Here is a 27,587-nt window from a genome sequence, read left to right as displayed (position 1 = left end):
ACAACCTGACCAGCGCTTAGAACAGTGCTTTGCATGTAGTAAGCGCTTAATAAATGCCAGCTTGTAACCTCCCCAGCGCTTAGAACAGCACTTTGCACACAGTAAGTGCTTAATCAATCAATCAATCAATCAATCGTATTTATTGAGCGCTTACTATGTGCAGAGCACTGTACTAAGCGCTTGGGAAGTACAAATTGGCAACACATGGAGACAGTCCCTACCCAACAGTGGGCTCACAGTCTAAAATGATGGCTTAATAAATGCCATCATTATCATGTTGCCCATTTGTACTTCCCAAGCGCTTAGCACAGTGCTCTGCACATAGTAGGCGCTCAATAAGTACGATTGATGATTACCAAATACAATCATCATCGCCTCAGGCAGCTGCGCGCGCCACTAAGGGCGGCGGCACCGCCTCGCGCACGCGCACCAGGCCCGACCGTTGGGGCGGGGAGCGGGCTTTGCGTTGGAGGGGCGTGGCCCCCGCCGGAGAGGCGCTAGTCCTCGCGACTGTTGGCGCGCGGGCGGGGGAGCGCGAGCGCCGCCGTCACGTGACCCGCAATCCGGCCTCGCGCTCGGCGGGGGGGGGGCACGTGACGCCCCCGCCGCGCTGGCTGAGGAGAAGGAGGAGGAGGAGGAGGAGGAGAGCGGGCCGCTGCGATGGGTTTGGCCCCGCTGGTGAGTGACCGGGATGGGGCGGCAGCGGACAATCCCCGTGGGAACCGGGAGGCCTGAGGAGTGCGGAGGGAGGGAGGGAGGGAGGGGCGGCCTGAGGAGCGCTTCCCACCGGCTCCCTCGCTCCCTCCCCCCGGTGCCGGGCGCGCCGTGGCACGACCTGACCTCGGGGTGAACGAGTCGCCCCACCCGAGCGCGGTTTGGGTTTCGTCCTGACGAGACGAAAGACGGCCGGTGTGGGACCTGGACAGCTGGGGCTTTTGCAGCCCCCCCCATTTGAGGCTGGGGTTATTTGGAGCCTGTGAGCACCGTGCCCGCGCAGGGCCCGGAACGAGCCCGAATGGGCGTTGGGATCATATTTGGATCGCAAGCACCGTGGCGTAGTGGCCGCGGGCCTGGGAGTGGGTTCTAATCCCGCCTCTGCCCCCGGTGCAAGTCACTTCACTTCTCTGGGCCTCAGTGACCTCGTCTGGAAAACGGGGATTGGGACCGTGAGCCCCGCGTGGGGCAGGGACTGGGCCCAACTGGATCACCTTGTACCGCAGCGCTTAGTACACAGTAAGCGCCTAAGAAATACCAACATTATTAGACTGTGAGCCCACTGTTGGGTAGGGACTGTCTCTGTATGTTGCCAATTTGTACTTCCCAAGCGCTTAGTACAGTGCTCTGCACATAGGAAGCGCTCAATAAATACGATTGATGATGATGATTATTATTATTATTGTCGTATGCTGTGACCTTTTCCCCATCCCGTGCCTGCCAGCGAGAAGGGGCACCCCTTTGGCTGCCTGAAAAATCCAACCTTGAATCCTTTAGGTATTTCCTGAAGTTCCTGTAGGGTGAGATTTCTCTCCTCGAGCCCTTTAAGGGTAGACAGCAAGCACTTGTTTGCTGCTGTAGTACAAAATGAAAAATATACCTATAGATCCCCCTTGTTGTTCTCTGTCTCCTCCCCCTTTTAGACTGTGAGCCCACTGTTGGGTAGGGACTGTCTCTATATGTTGCCGACTTGTACTTCCCAAGCGCTTAGTACAGTGCTCTGCACACAGTAGGCGCTCAATAAATACGATCGGTGATGATGATGATGCTGGAAATCTGGTCTGCTTTCCATTTGACTACTGCACCTGCTCTTGTGTAATGGGATTGGGAGGATGTGATCCACCCCAAAGGCCCATGCTTCTAAGGTACTCGGAGGTGAGGAGCCATTGATTAAGCGCTTGGTACAGTGCTCTGCACATAGTAGGCGCTCAATAAATACGATTGATGATGATGATGATGATTGATTGCCCTCGTGGGCAATCTAGCCATGGGGTCAAAAGCCAGTGTTTTTGGCCCCGCAACTACTGGGCCTGGACCATCAGCCTTTCCCACACTTGGTCTCTAACAAGGCCTGAGGATTTCCAGGCAGGGCCCAGTTAAAGCTTTCCAACCCCTTAGTCAGCTTACCATGCCCAAACTCCATCCCACCCCTAAAGCCCTCCCCCTAGCCCCCATCCCAAATGAAAATTTAGTACATGTGCAGTCATTTAGACATCATTCAAGGACGTTATGTTTGTGTAACAAGACAGGGTTGCAAAAGCACTCAAAGATACAAATGATATCCAGATTCAGAGCATTATAATTAAATACGCAGACTCCCGAACTATGGATCAGCAAGAGTATGCTGCTGTTCATGTCACCGAGGCCAAATCAAGCTAACAGTATCACACTAGTTTTGATGGGGAAGCTTGGTAATTTCGGTGATGATCAATGTCACCGAGGCCAAATCAAGCAAACAGTCTCACACTAGTTTTGATGGGGAAGCGTGGTAATTTCGGTGATGATCAATCAGTGGTATTTATTAAATACTATGTGCAGAACACTGTACTAAGCGCTTGGGAGAGCACAACAGAATTAGCAGACGTGTTCCCTGTCCATTAACGAGCTTACAGTCTAGGGGGATGATGATGGATTCTTCTGGCAAAGAGCAGATGAGCCTTTAGTCTGCAGTTTCAGTAGTAGTAATAGCATTTATTGAGCATCCACTCTGAGCAATGTACTGTACTAAGCACTTGGGAAATATAAAATCAGCAAGTGAGACATTCTTGCCCAAAGGAAGCAAACACTCCTAATGGAGCCATACATTATTTACAGAATAATCAGAGTAAACAATTGAGTGCACAATTGAATAGGCATAGAATTTATTCAATCGTATTTATGGAGCGCTTACTGTGTGCAGAGCACTGTACTGAGAGCTTGGAAAATGCAATTTGGCAACAGATACAGATACCCAAGTGCGCATGTGTTGAAGATGGCTGATGACTTGGAATACTAGGAATTAATCTGGGAAGCACGTTGGAGGAGGGGCACACGTAGGGCTTGGAGTAGGAAGGAAGAGGTGCAGTACGTTATTAAGTGTTTGAGCAGTCTGTGTCCACATTAGTCAGCTCCTAGTAGATCCGGCCCCAGAATCCTGCCAGATCTCCTGTTATCCAGAGTGGGAGGTTTGAACGGAGCTGGAACACCCTGGATCTTAGCTTCTGGTAGCGTCAGGAAGTGGGTGGGTTTGAGGCAACTTTTCTTGTCTCCGTAGTCCTGCAGCGTTTCAACTTTCGGTTTTAAAGTACCTGTTGGATCTTTTCTGTGTTTTCAGCTTGAACTACTTGAACTATACCTCCGTCTTGGTGACGGCCAATTCTGTTGTCTTTCTTATTTTTTTTTTCCCCCCATCTAAAACTAAATGTTTCCGAACTTGACTTTGCAAGGAACGAAAGTAAACTGGCAGGAACTCAATTTAGGCAGCGCTTCTGCACTCAACCTCTTGTTGCATTCTGGTACATATAAGTTGACACACTACTGTTTGAAGACTTCCTTTTATTTATAAATTATTTTATGTCGGTCTCCAATGGATTGTAATTTCCCTCTGGGTAGGGATTGTGTCTTCTACCCCTGTTGTACTCCCCCTAGCTCTTAGAAAGTGGCATCTTACAGTATGCCCTCAATAAATACTATGGGCTGATTGAAAACCAAAATTATGCCAGTCAGCCAAACTCTAGGATGGAGCCCTTTCACCTCTGCCATTGAGGAGTTTATTTCGGTGTAATTCTGAATTCCCGGCTGTCATTTTATGAATTTCAAAGATTGGTAGAAATGTTTTTTGGTCTGTGTTTTCCTCCCTTTGTGGGCTCTTTTTTTCATTCATAATTACTTTGGGAGAAGCAGTGTGGCTCAGTGGAAAAGAGCATGGACTTTGGAGTCAGAGGTCATGGGTTCATATCCCAGCTCTGCCAATTGTCAGCTGTGTGACTTTGGGCAAGTCACTTAACTTCTCTGGGCCTCAGTTACCTCATCTGTAAAATGGGGATGAAGACTGTGAGCCCCCATGGGACAACCTGATCACCTTGTAACTTCCCCAGCGCTTAGAACAGTGCTTTGCACATAATAAGCACTTAATAAATGCCATTATTATTATTATTATTATAATTACTAGAAAATTGAGTCTCTGGAAACTTTCCTTGTGAGGGACCTCCCAGAAATTGCCACGAGTATAGAATATGATTCTTTAGTTTCTTAATTGTTTTAGCTATCAGAATTGCATTTCTTGCTTTTAAATTTACAGGTGCCCACAGTGTTGACTGATCCATAAAAACACGGTTTGGGCCTCAGTTATCTTAAGTAAACTGCTTTAGCTGTGTTCTCACCAGCTTATTGAGCTTAGTTGAAAACTCCTCTCGCTGGTATTTTCCATTTTTGAACTCGGGGCCAGGGGAGAGGGTCAGAGCGCTCTGAGAGGGAGGTAACAGAATCAGTCGACCGACAGTATTTATTGAGCACCTACTGTGCACAGAGCACTGTACTAAGTGCTTCGCTCTAGCAGACCAAGCTGCCTCTTTGCCACGGGGGACTGGCAGGCAGAGCCAGGACCCAGGTCTCCTCCCAGTTGGGACCGTGATAACAAATTGCTGGGAACAGAGGGGAGAGGGAAGGGACTGGAGGGGGATTTGCCTCAACTTGGCTGATTGAAGTTCAAACAAAAACATCCTGGAGTGAGGTGAGGTAGATTAAGAGTGGGCTGTGTTTGCCGGATAGCGATGGGGTGAGGGCAGTGAAATCTTTACAGGTAAGACTCTGCTGTCTTGTTGGGGTTGGTTCTGGAATTGCGTGCAAGTCTATGGGAAAATGCAACCCATGGTATTCATAATGCAGCCACATTTCAGAGGAACAGATTCCAGCCTTATTCAAATCAGAAAGTCAGGAAAGTCTTCAACTTTTTCTGAGGATCACTATGGACATGCTGTCTAGATATCTTTCTCTCTGTGGCCTTGATACAGCTTTAGCTTTTTAAAACAGCTTAATTATTGTTCTAGCAATGGTATTCATCCTCATTCATGGTATTTACCAGCGCTTAGTACAGTGCTCTGCACACAGTAAGCGCTCAATAAGTACGATGGAATGAATTTACTCGGCGCTTGCTACGTGCAGAGCATTGTACTGAGTGTTGGGGGGAGTGCAACGGAGTTGCCAGATGAGTTCCCCGCCCACAGTGAGCTTTCAGTCTAGAGGGAGGTAGCAGAATCAATCAGTCAATGGTATCGAGCCCTTACTCTGCAGAAAGCAATGTACCAAGCTGAGGACGACGTGGTTTGTAGCTAGCATCCCTGCGTTCTAGGTGCTTACGGTCTAGCGGGGGAGAAAGACACGGAAAGTAAGTGACAGGAGGAAGCAACCGAATTTAGACATGTGCTGAAGTGCCACGGTGCGAGTACCCACATACTTAGGGGACGTGGAAGTACTGAAGTGGCAGGAAGGGGGGGATAGGGTGAAGAGCTGACTCTGGAAAGGCCTCCTGGAGGAGATGTGAAGACGGGAGAGCAGTGGGCTGCCGGCCGTGAAGGGGGAGGAAGTTCTAGTCGGTCAATCGCTGGTATTTATCAAGCGCTTACTCCAGGCAGAAGGGAGAGTGTGAGCAGGAGATTGGCGGTGAGAGACAAGAACGAGGCCCAGTGAGTTGGTTGGCTTGAGAGGAGCCAAGCGTTCAAGCAGTGGGAGGGGAGTGAAGATAAGGGGGGAGAGAACACATTAAGCGCCTCGAAGTTGATGGTCAAGTGTTTTGAATGCCGGCGGGCCAGTTGGAACAGTTTTTGAATCATAACCCGTAGCAGATTAGTCCTAATTTCCACCAAATCATCGTGTTCTAGGACATTAGAGGAACAAAGTATCCAAGTGATGGAACTGATTTTCCCCATTAATACGGGAGTGGGCAGAACTGTGCCTGTTTGTTGCCATTATCAGAAAGGCTTGAGGCAGATTAAAGGGCTGAGTGAATGGCTACACTGTATGCTTGTGTAAGAGTGAGGAATGTAGAATGCGTTCTTGTGGCTTTTAGGGTTGAATGGTGTTCCCAAGATATAAATAAGAAACAAAAGCAGAGAGCAGAAGATAGGACATTATCAGCCCCTTGAGTGAGAACAATCCTAACTCAGAGAAGCGAAGAGGACCTAGTGGAAAGAGTGTGGGCCTGGAGTCTCCGAGGACCTGAGTTCTGATCCCAGCTCCACCACTTGTCTGCGGGGCCTCAGTTTCCTCATCTGTGAAATGGTGATCCAATCCTTGTTCTCCCTCCTACTTGTGAGCCCCCTGTGGGACAGGGTCTGTGTCCAACCTAATTAACTTGTATGTACCCCAGTGTATATTTCAGTGCTTGGCACATAGTAAGCGCTTAACAAATACCACAATATTATTATTGTAATAACTCTAACAGATTGTAAGCTCCTTGTGGGCAGGGAACATCTACCAACTCTGTTTCATTGTACTCTCCCAAGCACGTAGTTCAGGGCTCTGCATCCAGTAAGCACTCCATAAATACAGTTGATTTGTTATCGCAGAAGGTGGCTATGCTAAATGACCTCAAAATACTTTTCAGCCCTGTGATTCTAAACATCAAATGGGGGTATATGAAAATCTTCCAGGAAAGAGATCCCACCTTTCTCGGACAAAGCATCTGACAGATATTCCCATTAATCCTTACTTGCAGTTGGCAAGCACTATCATCTGGAGAAACTGAGGCTCATAAGCCAAGGGATTTACAGTAACCGGAAATATAAGCACCACAATCATTAAGTGCTTACATTGTGCGGAGCACCTAAGAAGAATCAGGTGCCAGTCCAAAGGGACTAGGATGCAGTTATAAGATACCATTTAAACTTGCCATAATGTGTGTTTTTCACTACGCCATTTGGTTTAGTGCTGTTTTGGGAATTAGCGAGTGTTCTTTTGACAAAGCGCGCTTCTGGCTAGAACACAGTACGATATTGGAAGAAAGGGCTGAACGCGTGCCCCGCGGCCTTGGTCACGGCATATGTACCCTAGTGCCGGACTCGTCAGGGAACTGAGCGTACCTCAAAGTAAATTAGAACTCAACAATAGAAAATTTGGCCGTTCAGTTACCGTACAGGTAGAAGGAATCCCAGCTCTCAAGTTCGGCACCGAAACGTAAGTGGCTGAGACCGCCAGTTCCGTCTCAGCATTTTCAGGGGTGGATTTGCAACCTGTCAGAAGGAATTGTACCTTCGCCTTTTCCTCCCTCCCAGCCCCCACCTTCCCCACACAAATGCACATGAAGTTATCCTTCGTGTTTGAAGATGGTGAAATTCACCTATGGGCGCTTGTGGGGCTGCAGAATCTAATGCGAAACTCCGCAGTCCCAACCACACTTGCGCACACAGAGCCATCCTCATTTTGTGTCGTTTGCAGTGCCTGGCCCAGCTGTCACTTTTGCCTCTTGTCTTACGATCGTTATAAAGCTTCTGTCCTAGATGAGCCACCCCTTTCTTGTTTACGGTGCGCATGCCGCTGCATCTGTGGCAATTGGTTCCCAGTTTTCAGCCCGTGCCGCTTTGTCCTACTGCATCGTTTGTTCGCCTTGCTTTTGCTTTCCTTATTTAAACCCAGTCTGTGGTATTTAGTGAGCACTTATTGCATGGTGAGTTCAATACAAGATTGCTAAACATGTTCCCTGCCCACAGGGAACCTAGAGCACCCGCTGGGTATTCACATGTCCAACGCAGCAGATTAGGGGGAGTATGCCACAAAAGATGAAGCGGCTCCCAGTATGCCTCAAAGCCTGTTGTGGTAAGCATCCCCTGTTCCTGCTGTTTTTTCCACTAGATTGTGAGCTCCTTGAGGGCAGGATTTGTGTCTACCAACTATTTCACTCTCCCAAGCGCTTAGTACAGTGCTCTGCACACAGTAAGGCCTCAAAAAATACCACTGAGTGATTGTTGGGTCCACTTGAGTTCTGTGTCTATAATGGACGACTGTTTCCTCCTGTGCTTTGAAATAACTCCAGGGTTGGGGGGCGGAGGGGTCTATGAAACCCAGGCAAGCTTCATTCTATGTACTTACCAACTTACCCTTCATTTCTCGCCCTGTTATGTGCTTCCATCACATAGCCTCTTAAAAGACATTTCCTGTGCATCCCATGCTTAGTAATTTAATACAATAGAACATTAACTTTTTTCCTCTACATAGCTGTATAGGTTAAATGACTGGTATTTGCGTAAATAAGTATCCGACTATCCCATTTCCCCACCCTATTTGCCCTTGCCTGTGCTCTTGGGTGTATATCCTTTAAGCACTCTGATGCCCCATAGCAGTTATGTACTTATGTACATGAAAAGCAGCATGGCCTAGGGGATAGAGCACGGACCTGGCTCCCAATCCCTGCTCCGCCACTTGTCTGTGTGGCCTTGGGTAAGTCACTTCACTTCTCTGTGCCTCAGTTACCTCATCTGTAAAATGGGGATTAAGACTGTGAGCCCCATGTGGGTCAGGGATTGTGTCCAACCTGATTAGCTTGTTTCTACCACAGCACTTAGAACAGTGTTTGACACATAGTAAGTGCTTAACTTACTGCCTCAGTTCCCTCATTTGTAAAATGGGGATGAAGACTGTGAGCCCCCCGTGGGACAACCTGATCACCTTGAACCTCCCCAGCAATTAGAACAGTGCTTTGCACATAGTAAGCGCTTAGTAAATACCATTATTATTATTGTTAACCAATACCATCATCATTATTATTACACATCCTTATACTCTACTGCCTCCCCTTTTTGTAATTTCTTTTAATGTCTGTCCCCCATCTAGACTGTAAGCTCCTTGTGAGCAGAGATCATGCCAGCCAACTCTAGTATTGTACTCTCCCAAGTGCTTAGTACAGTGCTCTGCACACGATAAGCATTAAATGAATACCATTGATTGAATTCCAAGCAGTGACTGTACTAAATGCTTGGCAGACTACAATAGCACAACACATGTTTCCTGCCCTCAAGGAGCTTACAATCTTCTGGGGGAGATAGGAATTTACAGAGAGGGAGCAGGACAAAAACCAAAGATATAACAGGTAGTGTAAATGGGTCAGGATGAAGGATGTGACACGATCATTGAATATTCAAACAATTCATAAATGCTTAAAATGGGATTAAAATACTAGTGCTAAAGATGCTAAGAGCCATTGGAAAGTGAGTGGTTGAAGATGGTAATAATAATAATAATGGCATTTGTTAAGCGCTTACTATGTGTGAAGCACTGTTCTAAGCGCTGGGGAGGTTACAAGGTGATCAGGTTGTCACACGGGGGGCTCACAGTCTTAATCCCCATTTTACAGATGAGGTAACTGAGGCTCAGAGAAGTGAAGTGACTTGCCCAAAGTCACACAGCTGACAATTGGCAGAGCCAGGATTTGAACCCATGACCTCTGACTCCAAAGCCCAAGCTCTTTCCATTGAGCCACGCTGCTTCCCCTGCGTGCTTTGATGAGAAGGTAAGTGCTTTGATAAGATTTGAAGGGATGGGGTTATAGGCATAGATGGAGATGGTAGATTTTGAGGTGGCGGGAGAGCTCTTGAACTACTGCTGGGAAGGATGGGAAAGTTGAAGAGGGTGGGTCTGGAGAGGTGCGGGGGAGATTTTATGTTTCCAACTTGTACTTCTCAAGCGCTTAGTACAGTGCTTTGCACACAGTAAGCGCTCAATAAATACAATTGATTGATTTAGAGAGATCAGTATTATCGATGAAATAGGTGGCGAGGTCATGAGGAGCAACAGATGGGGCAGGTGGGGTAAACTGATTAGAGCTGGTAGCTGAAACCTTGTAAGCAGACCTGTGAAAGAGAAAGTGTAGATAGAGCAAGATTAGGGGGACCCAGAACAGAACCTTGGGGGGCACCCATAGTTAGGGGATGAGGTAGAAGGGAAGCCAGTGAAGGTAGAAGAACTGGGGGAGGCCAGTGAGGTGGTGGCCTGAAAGTGGGTATCATTCCCTCCTTCCTCAAGTGGTTGATAGGTCCAGTATCGTTAGGTCAGAGCCTGTTGGCTCTGTGGAGGTCATTGGTGACCTTGAAAAGTCTCAGGTGACCTACAGGAAGGGGAAATTCTGGCTGTAGAAGGAGCAGATTCACTGACAAGGAGAGAGAAACAATAAGGGCCAGAACAGGAAATATGGCACACGACCATCGGCATGCCTGTTTTCATTTGGATAATTGGGCCAGTCAGATGATTAATGTTTGGTTAAGCAGCATGCTATTCTAAACTGCTAGTATAAAATGAATAAATCCCCTAATATTCCTCCTTCTCCATGAGTCCTTCCCTGATATCGGAAGAGAAACGAGTTCCCTTGATTCCCATCTTGTTGAATCAGCCATCACTTACTACCCTATATTATAAATTATTTATGTTAATGTCTGTCTCCCCCTCTAGTCTGGGAGCCTGCCGTGACCAGGGAACATGTCTACCAACTCCGTTGTACTGTACCAAGCACTTAGTGCGGTGCCGTGTACACAGTAAGTGCTTAATAAATACCATTGATGATGATAGTCAGAAAATGTACCCCATGGAAATACTTGGCTAATGTGAATTTGGGCAGGGTTTGGTTGGCTCTGTGTAATTTGTACGACTATGTTAGTGCCATCTTAAAAGGGTAAACTCCTAGAAAGAAGGCATGAGTGTGTTTATAACTTGCTCTGTAGAAAACTTAGAATAGCATAACCCACCTAAGGTACTGCTTAAAGGATTGTGATCATGTTCTGTTTCGTTCATCTTTTGAACAGATGTAAAATTATATTGTAAAAAAAACTGCCCTTAATGATTAATTGCAATTTAACCAAAAGTTAGGAAATGTTAAAATCCCAATGAGGATTATCCTATTTACAAGGTGTTCATGGAAAAAGGGGAAGACAAGCCACATTTTCTCCCATGTTTTCCTTTTTGGACTTATCACTTTGCCACATAAAATAGCAGAAGTGAAACACTTCTTGTCTTTGCAAGTGTGGCTACCTGAAATGTCTAGCATGCCCAATTCTTTTAGTGATTGAGTTTTCTTCCTGGTATTTATTGAGCGTTTACTATGTGCGGAGCACTGTACTGAACACGTGGAGGAGTCCAGTATAGCAGAGTTGGCCGACACATTCCCTGCCCACAAAGGAGCTCACAGTCTAGAGGGGGAGGCAGACCTTACTATAAATAAATAATTTATTAGAGTTTATAGATATGTTCTGTGAGGTTAAGCATTGTGGGGCGAGCACTCTCTCTTTCAGAACTCTAGAAAGAGAAAATGCTTCTCCCACAGTGGTTCCTTTACTGTTAGGGAGTAAACTGCAGTAGGAGAATTGGGTTCAGTATTTATTACATTAATTTTGATTTGTGTTATAAAATCATGCAATGGGATGAAACCTGATTAGCTTGTGTCTACTCCAGTGCACAGTACTGTACAAAGCACATTCCATCAGCAGTAGTCCCAGTGGACAACTGAGAGGCCCCAAGCAATATTTGTATAGTTTCTGTCTCCCAAATCCACCCAGAGCTGTAGGCTCGTTGTTGGCAGGGAATGTGTATTGTTGTAGTGTACTTTCCCAAGGTGCTTAGTCCAGAGCTCTGCACACAGTAAGCGCTCAATAAGTACGATTGCATGAATGAATGAATGAACGAACCTGAGGAAAGGGGAGAATCGGGGGCAGAGAGAGGCTGGGGGCCAGGCTTGGGAGGGGCTGGGGGGGAAATGAAGGGAGAGGTAGATCGAGCTTCAGCTGCCAGGGTTGATTGGAAGCGCTTAGTACAGTGCTCTGCACATAGTAAGCGCTCAATAAATACGATTGATTGATTGATTGGAAGAGCCAAAGGGCAGCAGATAGGAGAGAAAGTGGAGCTGGATGGACTCAGTTGAGAGTAGGATGTGAGCTAACAATGAAGAGAGGAGGAGGAGGAGGGAGGAGTGGTAGAGGCCAGGATGGAGGGTGAAGAGGACAGGAAAACATGATAATATGCACATCTCTTGAACCTGTCCTAGGTCTTGGTTATAACCTGAAAGAAAAAAAAACTTCTTTCACCTGCTTCGAAAGGTATAAAGCTACCTTTATGTACTGAGTGAAGAGGAAACGAACTCTTCTCCATTTCTGGGCCCTTGGTTTACAGGAATATGTTGAGGGTGGGGGAAATGTCCAATAGCCTTGAGCCTTGGAACACGACATAGCAGTGCCATTACTGGGTTTGTCCAACAATCCTTCCTGTTCAGGATTTTGCTTCTGACAGGGGCATCATGATGATTGTGTTCCATGATACTCTGGGCTAGTCATTAAATATTATATATCATCTAACAATCTTCTCATTCCTAGGACCACCTCCCAGCAACCAGTTATGGATCTCTGCTGCTCCATAAATTTACCCAAACCTCTCTTGAACTTTCTGATATTTTTAGCTGTCACAGATTCCCTATCCTGTCACCTGCCTTATGAAAGGGTGTTTCCTTTTGCTTGTTTTGACATTACCACTTTCAAACTTCAGTGGATTCCCCCTCCCCACCTCCCCCTGGTTGGGGGATTTAGTGAGCGACAATTTTGTGTTCACCTTGTCCACACCTTTCATGACTTTGTGGTCAGTAGAAGTTGGGGGGAAAAAAATGAAGTCATGGAGGAGAGAACAAAGTGAACTGAATTGCATAAGCAAACATTCAGTTTATCTTTCCTTTCTGCCTATTACTTTACAGTAGGTACACCCCTTGTAGAATTTCAGGATTTTGCTTCCATTCACCACACGTAATTTAACACAGGAGTGGCTAATGTTGGTGACCCTGGCAACCACAAGTGGACAAATATGAGCAAAGAAAATATGAAAAGGGAAGTGACACAACTGCTAGCAGTGAAAAGTTGCCCAGCCTGTCCTGGAGAGCTGCTATTTAACATAAATTGGTTTTTACTGAAACACAAAGCCATCGTCTTAAATTTTATTATCAACTCCCGGAATATTTTTCTGAGTACTTGCGTACTATCCCTTTTCTTATTTTTTTTTTTTTTGTAGGAGGGATTATGGATTTGTGTGTGCGCGCGCAGTTTTGTTTTTCTTCCCCAAATGTAGTCCTCTACCCATGTCCCTCTGTTTTTTAAGCCATTGGTAACATAGGTAATTTTTGATTTCTCAACACACCCTCTGAGTGGCTGGTCACCTCTTTTAGCATCTGTCATAAAGTAATGCTAGAAGGAACCTCTAGAAAGTATCCTATCATTTCCCCTAACACTTAAGTGAATGACTCAACAATCCAGAATAGGTGGTTGTACATTCTATCTTTTCTTATAGATTTTTCAGGGATGGAAACTCCCCAAAGCTCCCTTGGAAGCCCGTTCCAAGGTTTTCCTTGGTTCTAAACACGTGTTTCCATACCTTGAGTCATTTTTTGTAAGACTTTCTTCACTTTATGGTACTTTCTTCACAACCTTTTTAAAATAAAGGCCCCAAACTGGGCAAGGTACTCTCAGGGTCTAACCAGCTCAGAGCTGGGTGGAAGGATTGCTTACTTCCCAGGTTGTACATCATACTCTTGTGAATAGTGTAATGATCTTGTTACACACTTGGTCCCAAGCACTGGGGTAAACAGTCTATGTGGGTAGGAAGAACAAGTATTTTAGCCCGAGATGAGGAAACAGAGGCACAAAGTGAAATGACTTGTCCAAGGTCGCATGGCAGGCAAGTGATGAAGATGGGACTAGTACTTCCTGATTCCCAGTCCGATGCTGTTTCCACTAAGGCAGAAATGATTCCAGTGGAGGCATGTACTACTGCCATACCATACGATCTGTGTTTATATTATATGATACTTTATCCCAAGCATATATGCCTCACTGATCCAAATCTTCTGGTCAAGGTAAGAAAAGCCCTCCCCAATGAATGAATGAACAAATGAATGAATGAACAAATCTGGGAGGAAGCTCTGCCCACAATTGGTGTCATACTTGCAAAGCCTTGAAGAGACCCCTGAGCAGCTAATGGAAGAAGTTGTTTTAACCAAGAAGGTAACTTCAGTTTAGTAGTGCGAGTGACAAAGATCCTACTGGAAAGGTCTAATGCAAATACTCTTCTGTCTGTCTTCCCCCATTAAAGTGTGAAGTCTTTGAGGGCAGGGAACATTCATTCATTCAATCGTATTCATTCATTCAGTCATATTTATTGAGCGCTTACTGTGTGCAGAGCACTGTACTAAGCGCTTGGGAAGTACAAGTCGGCAACATATAGAGACGGTCCCTACCCAACAGCGGGCTCACAGTCGAGAAGGGGGAGACAGACAACAAAACAAAACATGTCATTTGTTTGTAGTTCTTAGTATGGTGTATTGCATCCACCAGACCCTCAAATGCTATTATTACTACTAGAGAGAAGTTCAAAGGTGCCGAAGGTTCAGAAGAAAGTAACCTGCTACTAGGTGTTTTAAGAAGGCCAGTAACAACTGGTCCGTCAGTCAATTATATTTATTGAGCATTTACTGCGTGCAGAGCACTGTACTAAGTGCTTGGGAGAGTACAGTGTAACAACATAAGACACATTCCCTCCCCACAATGAGCTTACAATCTAGAGGGGGAGACAGACATTAATATAAATAAATTTACAGATATATACATAAGTGCTGTGGGGCTAGGAGGGGGGATGAATAAAGGGAGCAAGTCAAGGGGACGCAGAAGGGAGTGGGAGAAGAGGAAAGAAGGACTTAAATCAGGGAAGACCTCTTGGAGGAGATGTGCTTTTAATAAGGCTTTGAAGGTGGGGAGAGTAATTGTCTGTCAGATATGAGGAGGGAGGGTGTTCCGGGCCAGAGGCAGGATGTGAACAAGAGGTCGGTGGCGAGATAGACGCGATGGAGGCACAGTGAGAAGGTTGGCATTAGAGTAGCAAAGTGTGCGAGCTAGGTTGTGATAGGACAGTAGCAAAGCGAGATAGGAGAGGGCAAGGTGATTGAGTGTTTTAAAGCCGACGGTAAGGAGTTTCTGTTTTGATGTGGAAGTGGATGGGCAACCACTGGAGGTTCTTGAGGAGTGGGGAGACGCAGCCTGAACATTTTTGTAGAAAAACGATCCATGCAGCAGAGTGAAGTATGGAATGGATAGGAGAGAGGCATGCGGCAGGGCAGTAAACAAGGAGGCTTATTCACTGATATTGATTAACCACGACCAGTCAGCAGAACTAGCTCCTTTTTCATTCATTCATTCAATCAATCGTACTTATTGAGCGCTTACTGTGTGCAGAGCACTGTACTAAGTGCTTCGGAAGTACAAGTTGGCAACATATAGAGACGGTCCCTACCCAACAACGGGCTCACAGTCTAGAAGGGGGAGATAGACAACAAAACAAAACATGTGGACAGGTGTCAAGTCGTCAGAGTAAATAGAAATAAAGCTAGATGCACATCATTAACAAAATAAATAGAATAGTAAATGTGTACAAGTAAAATAGAGTAATAAATCTGTACAAACATATATACAGGTGCTATGGGGAGGGGAAGGAGGTAGGGCTGGGGGGATGGGGAGGAGGAGAGGAAAAAGGGGGCTCAGTCTGGGAAAGCCTTCTGGAGGAGGTGAGCTCTCAGTAGGGCTTTGAAGGGAGAAAGAGAGCTAGCTTGTTGGGTAGGGACGGTCTCTGTATGTTGCCAATTTTTACTTCCCAAGCGCTTAGTACAGTGCTCTGCACAAAATAAGCTCTCAATGAATACGAATGAATGAATGAATGAATGTGCGGAGGGAGGGCATTCCAGGCCAGGGGGAGGACGTGGGCTGGGGGTCGACGGCGGGACAGGCGAGAACGAGGCACAGTGAGGAGGTTAGCAGCAGAGGAGCGGAGGGTGCGGGCTGGGCTGGAGAAAGAAGGGAGGTGAGGTAGGAGGGGGCGAAGTGATGGAGAGCCTTGAAGCCGAGGGTGAGGAGTTTTTGCCTGATGCGTAGGTTGACTGGTAGCCACTGGAGATTTTTGAGGTGGGGAGTAACATGCCCAGCGCATTTCTGCACAAAGATGATCTGGGCAGCAGCATGAAGTATGAAGTGGGGAGAGACAGGAGGATGGGAGATCAGAGAGGAGGCTGATGCAGTAATCCAGTTGGGATGGGATGATTTATATGATATATGTGTAAGTATGGTCTAATTAAAATCCTGTTTTAAAATAACATCCCTTACAACTCTGGGAAACCTTCCCACAGCACAACTATATTGTCAAGGAACATAACTCAGTGGTTTCATGGGCCTTGTCTGTTTTTTGAAGAGAAGCAGCGTGGTCTAGTGGTAGGAGCACTGGCCTGGGTGTCAGAAGGACCTGGGTTCTAATCCCTGCTCCAACACTTGTCTGCTGTGTGACCTTGGGCAAATCACTCAACTTCTCTGTGCCTCAGTTACCTCATCTGTAGACTGAGCCCCATGTGGGACAGGGACTGTGTCCAACCTGATTACCCTGTATCTGCCCGAGCACTTAGTGCAGTGCCTGGCACATAGTAGGTGCTTAACAAATACCATAAAAATATATATAATGATAATCATGATATTTGTTAAGGGCTTACTAAAAGCACTGTGCTAAAAACTGGGGCAGATACAATGTAGGCAGAGGGGATGCAATCCTTGTCCCACATGGGGCTCACAGTCTGAGGGTGGGGAGTGTGCAGATATGTCATCTCCATTTTGCAGATGGAGTCGTCTTAGGCGCAGAGAATTTAAGTGACTGCCTAAGGTCACACAGTGAGCAAGTAGCGGAGCCAGAATTAGAACTCAGGTCTCCTAACTCTCAGGCCCATGTTCTTCCCACTAAGTCACTCTGCTTCTCAATAATAGCACTTGCTTAAGCACTTCGTCCTTTCTGCACTCTTCCGTTTGAATTTCAAGTGTTGACTTCTAACAGGCTTGAGCTTAACGTGGCCAAAACGGAACTCTTTATCTTCCCACCCAAACTCTGTCCTCTCTCCGACTTTCCCGTCCCGTCACTGTACACAGTGCCACCATCCTCTCTGTCTCGCAAACCCGTAACCATGCTGTTGTCTTTGATTCAGCCCTCTCGTTCAACCCACATATTCAATCTGGCACCAAATCCTGTCGGTTCAACCTTCCCAACATCGCTAAAATCCTCTCTTGCCTCTCCATCCAAACTGCTGCCACCGCCTGATTACTGCCTCAGCCTCCTTTCTGTCCTCCCTGCCTCCTGTCTCTCCCCACTTCAGTCCATACTTCACTTTGCTGCCTGCATCACTTTTTCTCCAGAGCTGTTCAGTCCATGTTTCCCCACTCCTCAAGAACCTCCAGTGACTGCTCATTCACCTCCGCATCAAACAGGAACTCCTTACTATCGGCTTTAAAGCCCTCGATCATCTTGCCCCCTCCTACCTTACCTCCCTGCTTTCCTATTAAAACCCATCCCACGCACTTCACTCCTCTAATGCCAACCTACTCACTGTACCTCAATCTCGCCAACGACCCCTCGCCCACATCCTGCCTCTGGCCCGGAACATCTTCCCTTTTCTTAGCCAGCGGATGATCACTCTCCCCACCTTCAAAGTCTTATTAAAATCACATCTCTCCGAGAGGCCTTCCCCAACTAAGCCCTCATTTTCTCTTCTCCCTCTCCCTTCTGCTCCACCCTGGCACTTGGGTTTGCATCCTATAGTCACCCCCTTTTAGACTGTAAACTCGATGTGTATATATGTTCCTGTATATATGTATATATGTTTATATGTATTTATTACTCTATTTTATTTGTACATATTTATTCTCTTTATTTTGTTTATATGTTTTGTTCTCTGTCTCCCCCTTCTAGACTGTGAGCCCACTGTTGGGTAGGGACTGTCTCTATCTGTTGCCAACTTGTACTTCCCAAGCGCTTAGTCCAGTGCTCTGCACACAGTAAGCGCTCAATAAATACGATTGAAAGAATGAATGAATGTGGACAAGGAACTGTCTACCAACTCTTATATTCTGTTCCAAGTGCTTAGTACAGTGCTCCGCACACGTAAGCAATCAGTACATGCAATTGATTGGGACAGCTCTTAAAAGTACCTTTTTGTTTTAGGATTTACAATGGAGCTTTTCTTGAGCAGGGCATAAGGTATTTCTCTAAATTGGAAGTGATTAAAGAAAAATAGTTCAGGAGAATGTGAGCCTGACTCCAGTTATTGCACATTTGTGCAGTAGACAAAAGGGCCCCGATTAAATTGATCCATTTGGGTCCGTGCTTTTGCCTTTAACATAAAGCTTTTTCATATCTTTTGGGGGAATTACAGTGTTCTTGTAGAGTTTTTGAAATACAGTCAGCTCTGCCACATTGCATGCTTTCACTTTGCATTTTGGAGAGAACAAAAGGACAGAATTAGGGAACATTTACTTCACAAGCACTCATCTGGATCGGTCAGTGGTATTTATTGAACACTTACTTTTGGCAGAGCACTGTTCTAAGCACTTGGGAAAGTACATTGCCCTAGAGGTGGTAGATACAATTCCTGCCCACAGGGAGCTTACAGTCTCAGTCTAAATAGAACCTGATGTGATGTCGGGAGAAACAGTTCATTAGCGCAACTTGCACAATAGCCTGACTGAACATGACTTCTTGAAGTATTGGCAGCTCCCCTAATACTCCTGGTTCATGTTCCTTGAAAAGGTCATTGTATCAGGTGGGGCCTGCTTTCCCATCGACTCACGTGTCAATAAACTACGATTCATCCCAGAACCCCTGAAAAATGAAATTCCTTTATGTGCTTTCCACTTTGATGATAAATCTGACTCGACTATTGTTCTACCTGAAAGCATTTCAAAGGATAACAGCACAGTGTTAAATGAGGAGTCGTAATACGGTGAGTCTTTGCAGGAAGCTGCAGAAATAGAAGCCCGTTTTGCTGATTGGCACCATGCCCTAGTGTAGAAGCGGCAAGACCTAGTGGAAAGAGCACAGAACTGGGCGTCGAGACAGTTGGATTCTAATCTCAGCCCTGCCAATCGCCCGCTGCGTGCCCTTTGGTAAGTCACTTGGGAACAGGTCCCCGGAAACTATGCCTCAGTTTCCTAATCTGTAAAATAGGAATGAAATATGCGCACCTCCCCCCGTGACTGGGGGACAGGGACTGAACTTCAGTTGATTCATCTTGTGTCTAGATCCCCCAGGGCTTAGCACAGTAGCTGGCACTTTGTAAGCACTCAACGAATGCCACAGCTATTGTTATGAGAAGCACTGTGGTCTAGCGGATAAAGCACGGGCCTGGGGTCAGAGGGACCTGGGTTCTAATCCCGGCTCCACCACTTTATCTGCTTTGTGATTTGGGACAAGTCACTTCTCTGTGCCTCAGTTGCCTCAACTGTAAAATGGAGATTCAGACTGGGAGCCCCATGTGGAACAGGGATCGTGTCCAATCTGATTAGCTCGTATCTACCCCAGCACTTAGCACGTAATAAGCACTTAACAAATACCATTTAAAAAATTGTCCAACTTGAGCCTTCTTTTCTTAAAACATCTTGTAGCAGGTGAATTCCTTCTGAACACCTCTGCATCTTTGAACTTTTCTCCATTCTGGTCTTCAACTGTATTAATAATAAATATTTTTCTTGAAGCGGTAGGGAAACCACGACTTCATCTGTTTTGGCATTTTCAAATGATTGTTGAACTTTGAAGTCTCTGTTGAGCAATGATTCCTCTGAATGAGATTACTCTTAGTTCATCAAACTTTGCCTTTTCTTTGATATTTGTTAAGCATTTTCTATGTGCCAGGCACTGTACTAAGCACTGGGGTAGATACAAGCTAATCAGGTTGTATTAGTCCTCCTCTAGACTGCAAGCTCGTTGTGGGCAGGAAATGATCTGTTTATTGTTATATTGTACTCTCCCAGGTACTTAGTACAGTGTTATGCACACAGTAAGCGCTCAGTAAATATGAATGAATGAATGAAAGGTTGGACCCAGTCCCTGTCCCACATGGGGTTCATAGTCTTAATCCCCATTTCACAGATGAGGTAACTGAAGCACAGAGAAGTGAAGTGACTTGTCCAAGGTCACACAGCGGCAGAGCAGGGATTCATTTGTAAATCGAGTTGCCTTCCCAGTTCATCTTCTTTGGTTCTGTTCAGGGGGTCTCCTCAAAAATGTGACACGCTGTAGTAGTAATTTCTCTAAGAACCATGTACCGTTGATTTCTTAATCATTGCCCAGGTGGGGAGAGGGAAGAGGAGGGCAGATTGGGCATGTTCTTCTGGTAAGGTGGCAAACAATAACAGGGGCTGACCAAACGGGCATTACTACTACCATCTAGTAGTTGTGCTTATGCAAACCTCCTTTGTTAACCAAAGATCATGTTGCCGCCAGTTGTTTCAGTGGGGATTAGTGGGATGATGGTTTGGGGAAGAAAAATTGAAATACTACAGGACTTCTACTGTTTTGGGAAAAATTCAAGAAAAAAAGCCACAAGGCTTCAGAAGGCAAAAACTTGTCACCTTTACTAGTGTCTCTGACACTTAACAGTGGTCATTAGTACCACAGGGAAACCTTTTTTTTTTCTTCCACTGCCTAAAGTTGTTTCTAATAAGCAATTATTTTTAAATCCTAGCAATTGGTAATGCTTTTATATGTAATGGCTGATTCGCAACAGGACCTGTCCAATTGCTTGAAATAGCATTCCTGGCCTAGGTGTAGTTCTAACCAGATCACAGCTTTGTTCCCCTATTCTTTCATTGTATTCTATCCAAGTTGTGTTTGAAAACCTGTGTTACTGGAAGAATTGGTTTTATAAATAAAATCAGAGAAAACTGGCAAGTTGTTCATGGCGTTGAATAGGAAGGTGTTTCCTCTTTCCTTAGGCTCTCCCTCCTGGAGAAAGTGCCAGAGCCCATTGTTGGGTAGGGATTGTCTCTATCTGTTGCTGAATTGTACTTTCCAAGTGCCTAGTGCAGTGCTCTGCACACAGTAAGCACTCAATAAATATGATTAAATGAATGGAGGAGGTGATTAAAGGGAGAGCACTGTCGATCCTAAGAAAGGAAGAGCCCTACTACTAGCCTCCTCTCTCCTTGAATCCCCGCTGCCGAACCCTAACATGATCTTCAGTTTGAGAAAATACTTCCCTAAATGGGAAAAAAAAAACCCCAAAAAACCCAAGGGCTTCTTTCATTAGGTAAACCAATTCAAGGTAGCAATAACTGTAAGACTGACCAGACTGTTCGGACATTATTAGAGAGGAAGGATTACGAAAAGCAAACCAGTTTTTATATTTCAGATTTGGCTCTTGAGGTCAAATGTGCCCTTATAATGTGGTCAGAGTATCCCACAGCTAAACTGTGGTGATAGTTGGAAACAACAGATGAGCCATGGGTCTGATTAGGGACCCAGAACCTGTGTGGAGGAATTGATTATTGTGAGAGTGATGTATAGTTCATTTTGTGTAACAGTTTTTTAAGCAGATCTCTTTTCCTGACACCTAGTGGAAACATTCCTGTGGCACTTGTGGTAGGAAAAATTAGCTTATTTTTTGTTGCACAAATTTCTGTTAAATCTCTTTCTCTCGAGTTGAGTTTAACACCGAAGCTTGGAGGCAGCAACAATAAAGTCTAAATTGAACTGGACTTGAACTAGGCAATTGGTCATGCTCTTTTGCCCCACTAAAAATCCCTCCATTTACATTTTTGCTGTTTTAAAAGCAAGAAAGGTTTGAGGGGAGGTATTTTTTAAAAAATGGCTTTTTTGGACTGCAGAATAGTTAAAAAAAGCCCATCTCTTCTTCCTCCCCACTCTTCCCCCCGCCCACCCCCTCCATGAACCTATGCATCAGTATGCTAGGGTGTGAGTTTGGTCTTTCTAAGGACACGTACTGTTGTTAGGGTGGCTACTGATGGCCCTTATAGTACCAGACAAACAGATGTATATGGTACACATCCATTTTGCAGAAGTGTGCCAAGCTTACCTTTCTTGGAGGGGATCCCTACCTTCCCTCCCCTCCCTCCACCACCACCCCAGAAACTTTGTGTTCCCCTCCCCAGGTCCCTGTGAACCCGGGTGCCGCTTCTGAGCCGTGGAACTCAGCGGCAGGAGCTGAGGTTGAGGGAGGCTGGGCGCTGTACGTAAAAATGCCGGATGGATCTAAGCCGTTCCCGGCGGTCAGGGAACAGATCGACCGAAAACCAGACGACTAGCCCACCTGGCCGGTTCTAAACTGACAGCAGCAGGCGGAAGGAGCAAATGGAATTGAAGTCGCATTTTAAGGAGAGGATGTTGTGAGTTCAGGATTTAAGGATTAAGCCATATGTTCAGGTTTGTTCGTGTTTTCTGTCTTTTGATGTAGAAAAAGAAAATCCCACCCACTTGAAGAAGCTATTAAGCAATATGATGGATTCAGAAGCTCATGAAAAGAGGCGACAAATCCTGCCGAGTTCAATGCAAGATAAACCACATCACATTACCAAAGTGAATTCATTAAAACATTACTTTTGTGGCTGCTGTGCAGCTTTCAACAATATAGCAATCACCTACCCCATTCAGAAGGTCCTCTTTCGGCAGCAGCTCTATGGACTTAAGACAAGAGATGCAATATGTCAGTTGCAGAAAGATGGATTCCGAAACTTGTATCGTGGAATCCTGCCCCCGCTAATACAGAAGACTACAACCCTGGCACTTATGTTTGGTCTGTATGAGGATTTCTCTAGTCTGCTCCTCGGGCACGTAAACGCTCCGGAACTTCTCACTCGCAGTGTGGCCGCTCTGCTCGCTGGAACGACCGAAGCAGTTTTGACGCCGCTGGAACGTGTTCAGACCTTGCTTCAAGACTACAAGCACCACGACAAGTTTACAAACACTTTCCAGGCTTTTAAGGTTCTGCGAAGCTATGGCATTCAAGAATATTATCGTGGTTTGATACCCATCCTTTGCCGAAACGGACCCAGCAATGTACTGTTTTTTGGCCTGCGAGGGCCCATCAAAGAGCGTTTGCCTGAAGCGACTTCTTACGGTGCTCACATGGTTAATGATTTTATCTGTGGAGGGCTGTTGGGAGCCATGTTGGGATTCCTGTTTTTCCCGATAAATGTCGTAAAGGCTCGCATGCAGTCTCAGATCGGTGGGGAATTTCGGTCTTTCCCCGAAGTTTTCCAAAAAATCTGGCTAGAGCGTGACAGGAAACTGACGCATCTTTTCAGAGGGGCCCATCTGAATTATCATCGCTCCCTCATTTCCTGGGGCATAATCAATGCAACTTATGAATTCTTGCTAAAGCTTTTGTGAAAAATGCCATCCAAGCGTCAGTGCTCAGCCGCATAAGACCCCTTACAAGATTTCAGTTAAATTCTGGGAGCTTGTGGGCTAAAATGCCAGAGAGTGTTTTGAGTCGAGCTGAGAAGTAGGGAACTGTGAGCAAAGAAACTTTCCAGAGAACAGGTTAAATTTGGAGTAACGTTGGTAAGGTCAACACCATCCATCTTTCTAATTGTGGTCATTACCAGTAGGGTCTGTCAGGGTTTCTAATCAGCTAAAAAAAATTTTCCTGAAAATTATGCTGTTTGGGAATTTCTCTATTCAGACTGCCATGAGCAAATGGGAAAAGGATCTTTGAGGCCAGAGGCTTATCTTGGGGCTTCAGGCTTCCCTCCTTACAGCAATAATAGAAAAGGGAATCCTATCAGAGTTGAGCGGGACAGAAGCGAAAGAAAAGAAACTGTTTTATCAGGTTCAAAGTCTCCAGCTAGCTTCTACCTTCGAGGTTTTGAAACCAAATGAGCATGGTGAAGTGCATTGCCCAGATTGTGTTCCTCCCATTACCCAATCAGGCTTTCACCATCTTATGCTCGAGAAGCAATGGAGTTAAGCTGTTGATATACGTTCACAAAGTATTTTGCCACCCGGAACATTTTAAAACTTGACATTTTTCTGAACCTTCTGAAGTTCTGGTTTGACTGCCGGATGAGAACTTTTCTGCTTTACTTTTGATTTTCTCTTTCTCTTTCTGTCAAAAAGTCCTTAAATATAAATTTTACTTGAAACATCGGACTTCGTCAAAGAAAGGAGATTTGAATCTCTAATTTATTAGATCTGGTCTCCTAAGGTTGCCTATTAAACTTTCAAATCTTCTCAATGCTTAATCAGCAAAGGATTTATATTTTCCTAGCTGGTTGTCCAACTTGAAATTCAATCCATGTCAATTTCATGTCTTTCCCCCCTCCACCCCCCCATCGCCTCCATCTGTTTTCCTTCTTGAATTTCAATTTCAAATTGGTCAATTGTTTTGCAACCCAGTCTTTTTCTAGGCTCGTAACATGTAAAACCCAGAACACAGTGTTTAGTTTTAAGCCAATTGTTCCCTTCCTTTGGCTTAGTCACCTATTGTACATTACTTCAGAGCCAATTGTCCAAACTTGTTGAGCCTGAGAATAACTCAGATAAAGTTCTAGTTGTGAACAAAACAAGGTGTGCCTTTCTTAGGCATTTACCTAACCTCATTCAATTCTTGAATCTGCCTTGGGAACTTTTTCTTTTTTTTAACACGCTACCCAAAGTATCCCCTTTTGGAGAATTGGTGGTTCCAATAATTCAAGATCACGTAATCAGATTTTACCTGAACGTAGTCCAAAGTAAAAATTTCTCCAGGTATTTTCACCATATGCCAGGGAGCCTAATTTTGTATTAGTACCATTATATAATGTACTATCAGTCTGAATTTTAAGATCTATGGTCAGACGTTATTTAAAATGTAAACTTTAGGGGTTGTTGCCAGACTCAGTTAATTGGTGACATGGATGGAAAATATCCAAGGAGTGGAATCAAAAATCTCTCTGTTTTTTCTTCCAGGTTAATTGTTAGAATGAAAACAACCTTTCTGTCTCCTCTTGAGAGAGATCAGAATATTCAGGAAAGCATGTTTTGGAAAATTGGATTGATCAGTAAACTCCTCTGTGCGTGTCAATGACAGGTTGTCTTCAGTTGTTTAACATGGGACTGTTTGCATCAAGGAGAGGATGGCTGGTCCTCTTCCTATCGGAATGATAATTCTTTTCCAGGTTTTGAGCCCGTATATTATCTCTGTATGCTTTGCTACTGCTGTATATGTATTAGCACGGATCATTGACAATCAGTTTATTAATAATTGCATGGGATTGGTTAACCAGGTGTTTTTGAAAAGATGTGTACATCTAAGTGCAGTGTATCCGATTAAACAGACAGATAAACCTTCTGTCACCAACTGAAGGGTAGATAGATAGAATCCCGAACAGCCTTTGCACTATAAGGCTGCTTTCCGGTATCAAAGCTTTAAAGGAAAATGCCATCCATTTGTACAGCATCACACCGAAAGCAAAAAATGTATCATAAATCGACACGTGAGGAATATTACGAACATCGCGCAGACACAGTAAGCCACTGAAACCTAAGAACGGGAGACTTTAACACTAAGCGTATTATACATTTTAACATCCTCTTGCTTTCAGATAGCTGTGTAGAACGGGAATGAGGCGGCGGTTTTGAACCTTAGCTCTTTCTGGAAACGAATGAGGAAGACCCACGTTGTTGGGTCATTTCTGAAAACGTGTCTCTTTGAAATGGGACTTAACATGCTCACGTACACGGCACGCGTGAATAAATGCAGCACACTGTGAGGGTGGTGCTGTCCCTTGCACACTGGCTCATGGGATTACTCCACGTCAGATTGTCCGGAGCCTGTTTTCCGCACTCCAGGTGATCCGCATTCGTGTTCTTCTTATTGCACTTTGTGAAATAAATGAGATGAGGTTTCTGAGGCGAGTGCTTAGTGTTGTATGTCTCTTCAGCACTATATTAATAAAATATTAATAGAAGGGACTTCTACTTCCCTGGTTTACGACAGCTTATGAAGACCAAACTGCCAATTTATTAATGAGGCTGGATTGGTCTCACCTACTCTACTTCTTAGGCTTGATAACAGGTTAGGTTAACCCAAACCTACAAGAATCCTTTAACCAACTACCACGTGCTGGATTTGAGAGGGTGATTGTTATGCAGTAGATACTCACGGCTGAGGCTGAGTTTTCAACTTACGTATAAATCCACCTGGTGTCAAGTTGTGAAAAGAGAAACTGTGATCAAATAACTTGGTTTCAAAAGCTTTAAAGTGCCCTTTGTGTTACAACACAGCCTCCCACTTGTATGTGTTGCTTAGGATCGAATGCAATCGTGTGCTTCCAGAACAAAGTTATAGTCTCTTTAATAGGCATGCTTAGAGGTTGTATGAGCCCTCAGGTCTGCACAATGTAGTCAACACAACCTTCCGTATACTGTTTTCTGTTGTCCTGGCTACTTTTTTTTTACTCCTTTTGTTGACGGTGGGGTGGACAAAACTGGCTTTACTCAATATGCAGATCTTAATTGGCTGTCTCATCATTAGAACTGTCTTGTGAACAGTGTTGTAAAATAGGGTTCTGTGTAGATCAGGATCTGCAGAGAACTCAAGTTCTTGAGCTTGTCATTTTTTGAAGCAAACTGTATTCTGTGATAGCAAAGGATAGAAGTGAGGGTTAGAGAAGGAGCAGTTGAACGGAAAATGCTGGGCTTTCTTCATGGCAAGTCAGTCCGGTTGGAAAAAACACCGATTCAACATACGTGAGTGTTTTTGATGAAGTAATGGTGTGTGGGGGGTTTTGGTACACAGTGAAGTTTAGGTCGATGAGATTTAAGGAAAGGCACTCTAATTGGATTTTGTTACTCCATAAACTATCCAGCTTCTGCTCATGTAGAGAAAAGTGAAATGTATATTCAGAACTATTTTTCCTGAGTTTTAGCATTCAAATTTACTTAGGTTTTGCAGGCTAGTAATGCTTCGGTTGTCTTGATAGTTACATTTTTTTTTTTTTTGGCCTGGTTGCTTTGCTCCAAAGTGAGTGCTCTGCAAAGGGTATGCCAATTTCCTCATACGTTGCATTATTAAAGGTGATGAAGCACAAAAAAAAAAGCTGTCTGGATAACTCTGTTGTGATTACATGATGCATTTAAGTGAAACTTCTATTGAATGTTGCTGTGTTGCTAGAATACATGTTTTTGGTAACCTTGGATGGAATAAAAACATTTTTTTTAAAGGTGATCTTCCCCCACTTTTTCTCCTCTAGTGGGTCTTGCGCTCTGGGTTGTGTTGTGTGGGAGACAAAAGTGAACTCAGGGGCAAGAAGAGGAGCTGCTGGAAAGTTGTGGTAATGCTTAGCAGGAGCAATCATCAGGTGTCGCCGCTTCATTGTCTGTGTCCTCGTAAACTTCATCAACTTTCTTGCTCCCCCATTTCTCTCCTGAAATCTTGCCCTGTCCTTCTTTACGTTCTAGCCTCTGTAGTTGTGCAGAACCAAGACAGAACTCTGGCCATTGGAGAAGAAAGTGTGGGATGTTTAGTTTCTTCCATTTCCCGCCCCCGGCGACGAGCCACCTTTCAAGTGGGCACTGCCCTGATTTCAGTTAAATGGTTAACTGGGGGTGGGGGCAGAGATTTAAGGGGAGGAAAAGTGAGAACGGGAACATTCTTGAAGAAGGAGCGATACCACCACTATCTCTTCTTATTAAAACGATACCATGGAGGCTGAGTCCTTTTCGAGTATTCTTTTAGTGAAGCCATCGCTATGGCCAAGCGTCATGTTGGAGAGGATTTCAAGGTAGTGTGCCCCAAGTCATCT

The 27,587-nt window shown here is 45.0% G+C and overlaps 1 protein-coding gene across 4 annotated transcripts; it reads left to right on the top strand.

Moving 5' to 3' along the window:
• The first annotated feature begins 618 nt into the window (after nucleotides 1-618).
• On the top strand, nucleotides 619-27,005 carry SLC25A51 (solute carrier family 25 member 51). 4 transcript variants are annotated; one of them, XM_038769424.1, is made up of 2 exons: nucleotides 619-678; nucleotides 22,256-27,005. In XM_038769424.1, the coding sequence occupies exon 2, from the start codon at nucleotides 22,297-22,299 to the stop codon at nucleotides 23,188-23,190; it is 894 nt and encodes a 297-aa protein (XP_038625352.1). In that variant the 5' UTR covers nucleotides 619-678; nucleotides 22,256-22,296; the 3' UTR covers nucleotides 23,191-27,005. The 4 variants fall into 4 exon arrangements, with proteins under 4 accessions (XP_038625352.1, XP_038625354.1, XP_038625353.1 ...); XM_038769426.1 differs by lacking the exon at nucleotides 619-678 and adding an exon at nucleotides 9,434-9,475; XM_038769425.1 differs by lacking the exon at nucleotides 619-678 and adding an exon at nucleotides 10,466-10,493.
• The last annotated feature ends 582 nt before the right edge of the window (nucleotides 27,006-27,587 follow it).

This window comes from Tachyglossus aculeatus, chromosome X4 (genome assembly GCF_015852505.1).
Source record: "Tachyglossus aculeatus isolate mTacAcu1 chromosome X4, mTacAcu1.pri, whole genome shotgun sequence".
Classification (NCBI taxonomy): domain Eukaryota; kingdom Metazoa; phylum Chordata; class Mammalia; order Monotremata; family Tachyglossidae; genus Tachyglossus; species Tachyglossus aculeatus.
The sequence above is the reverse complement of the archived record's forward strand: the minus strand, read 5'-3'. Positions and strand labels throughout refer to the sequence as shown.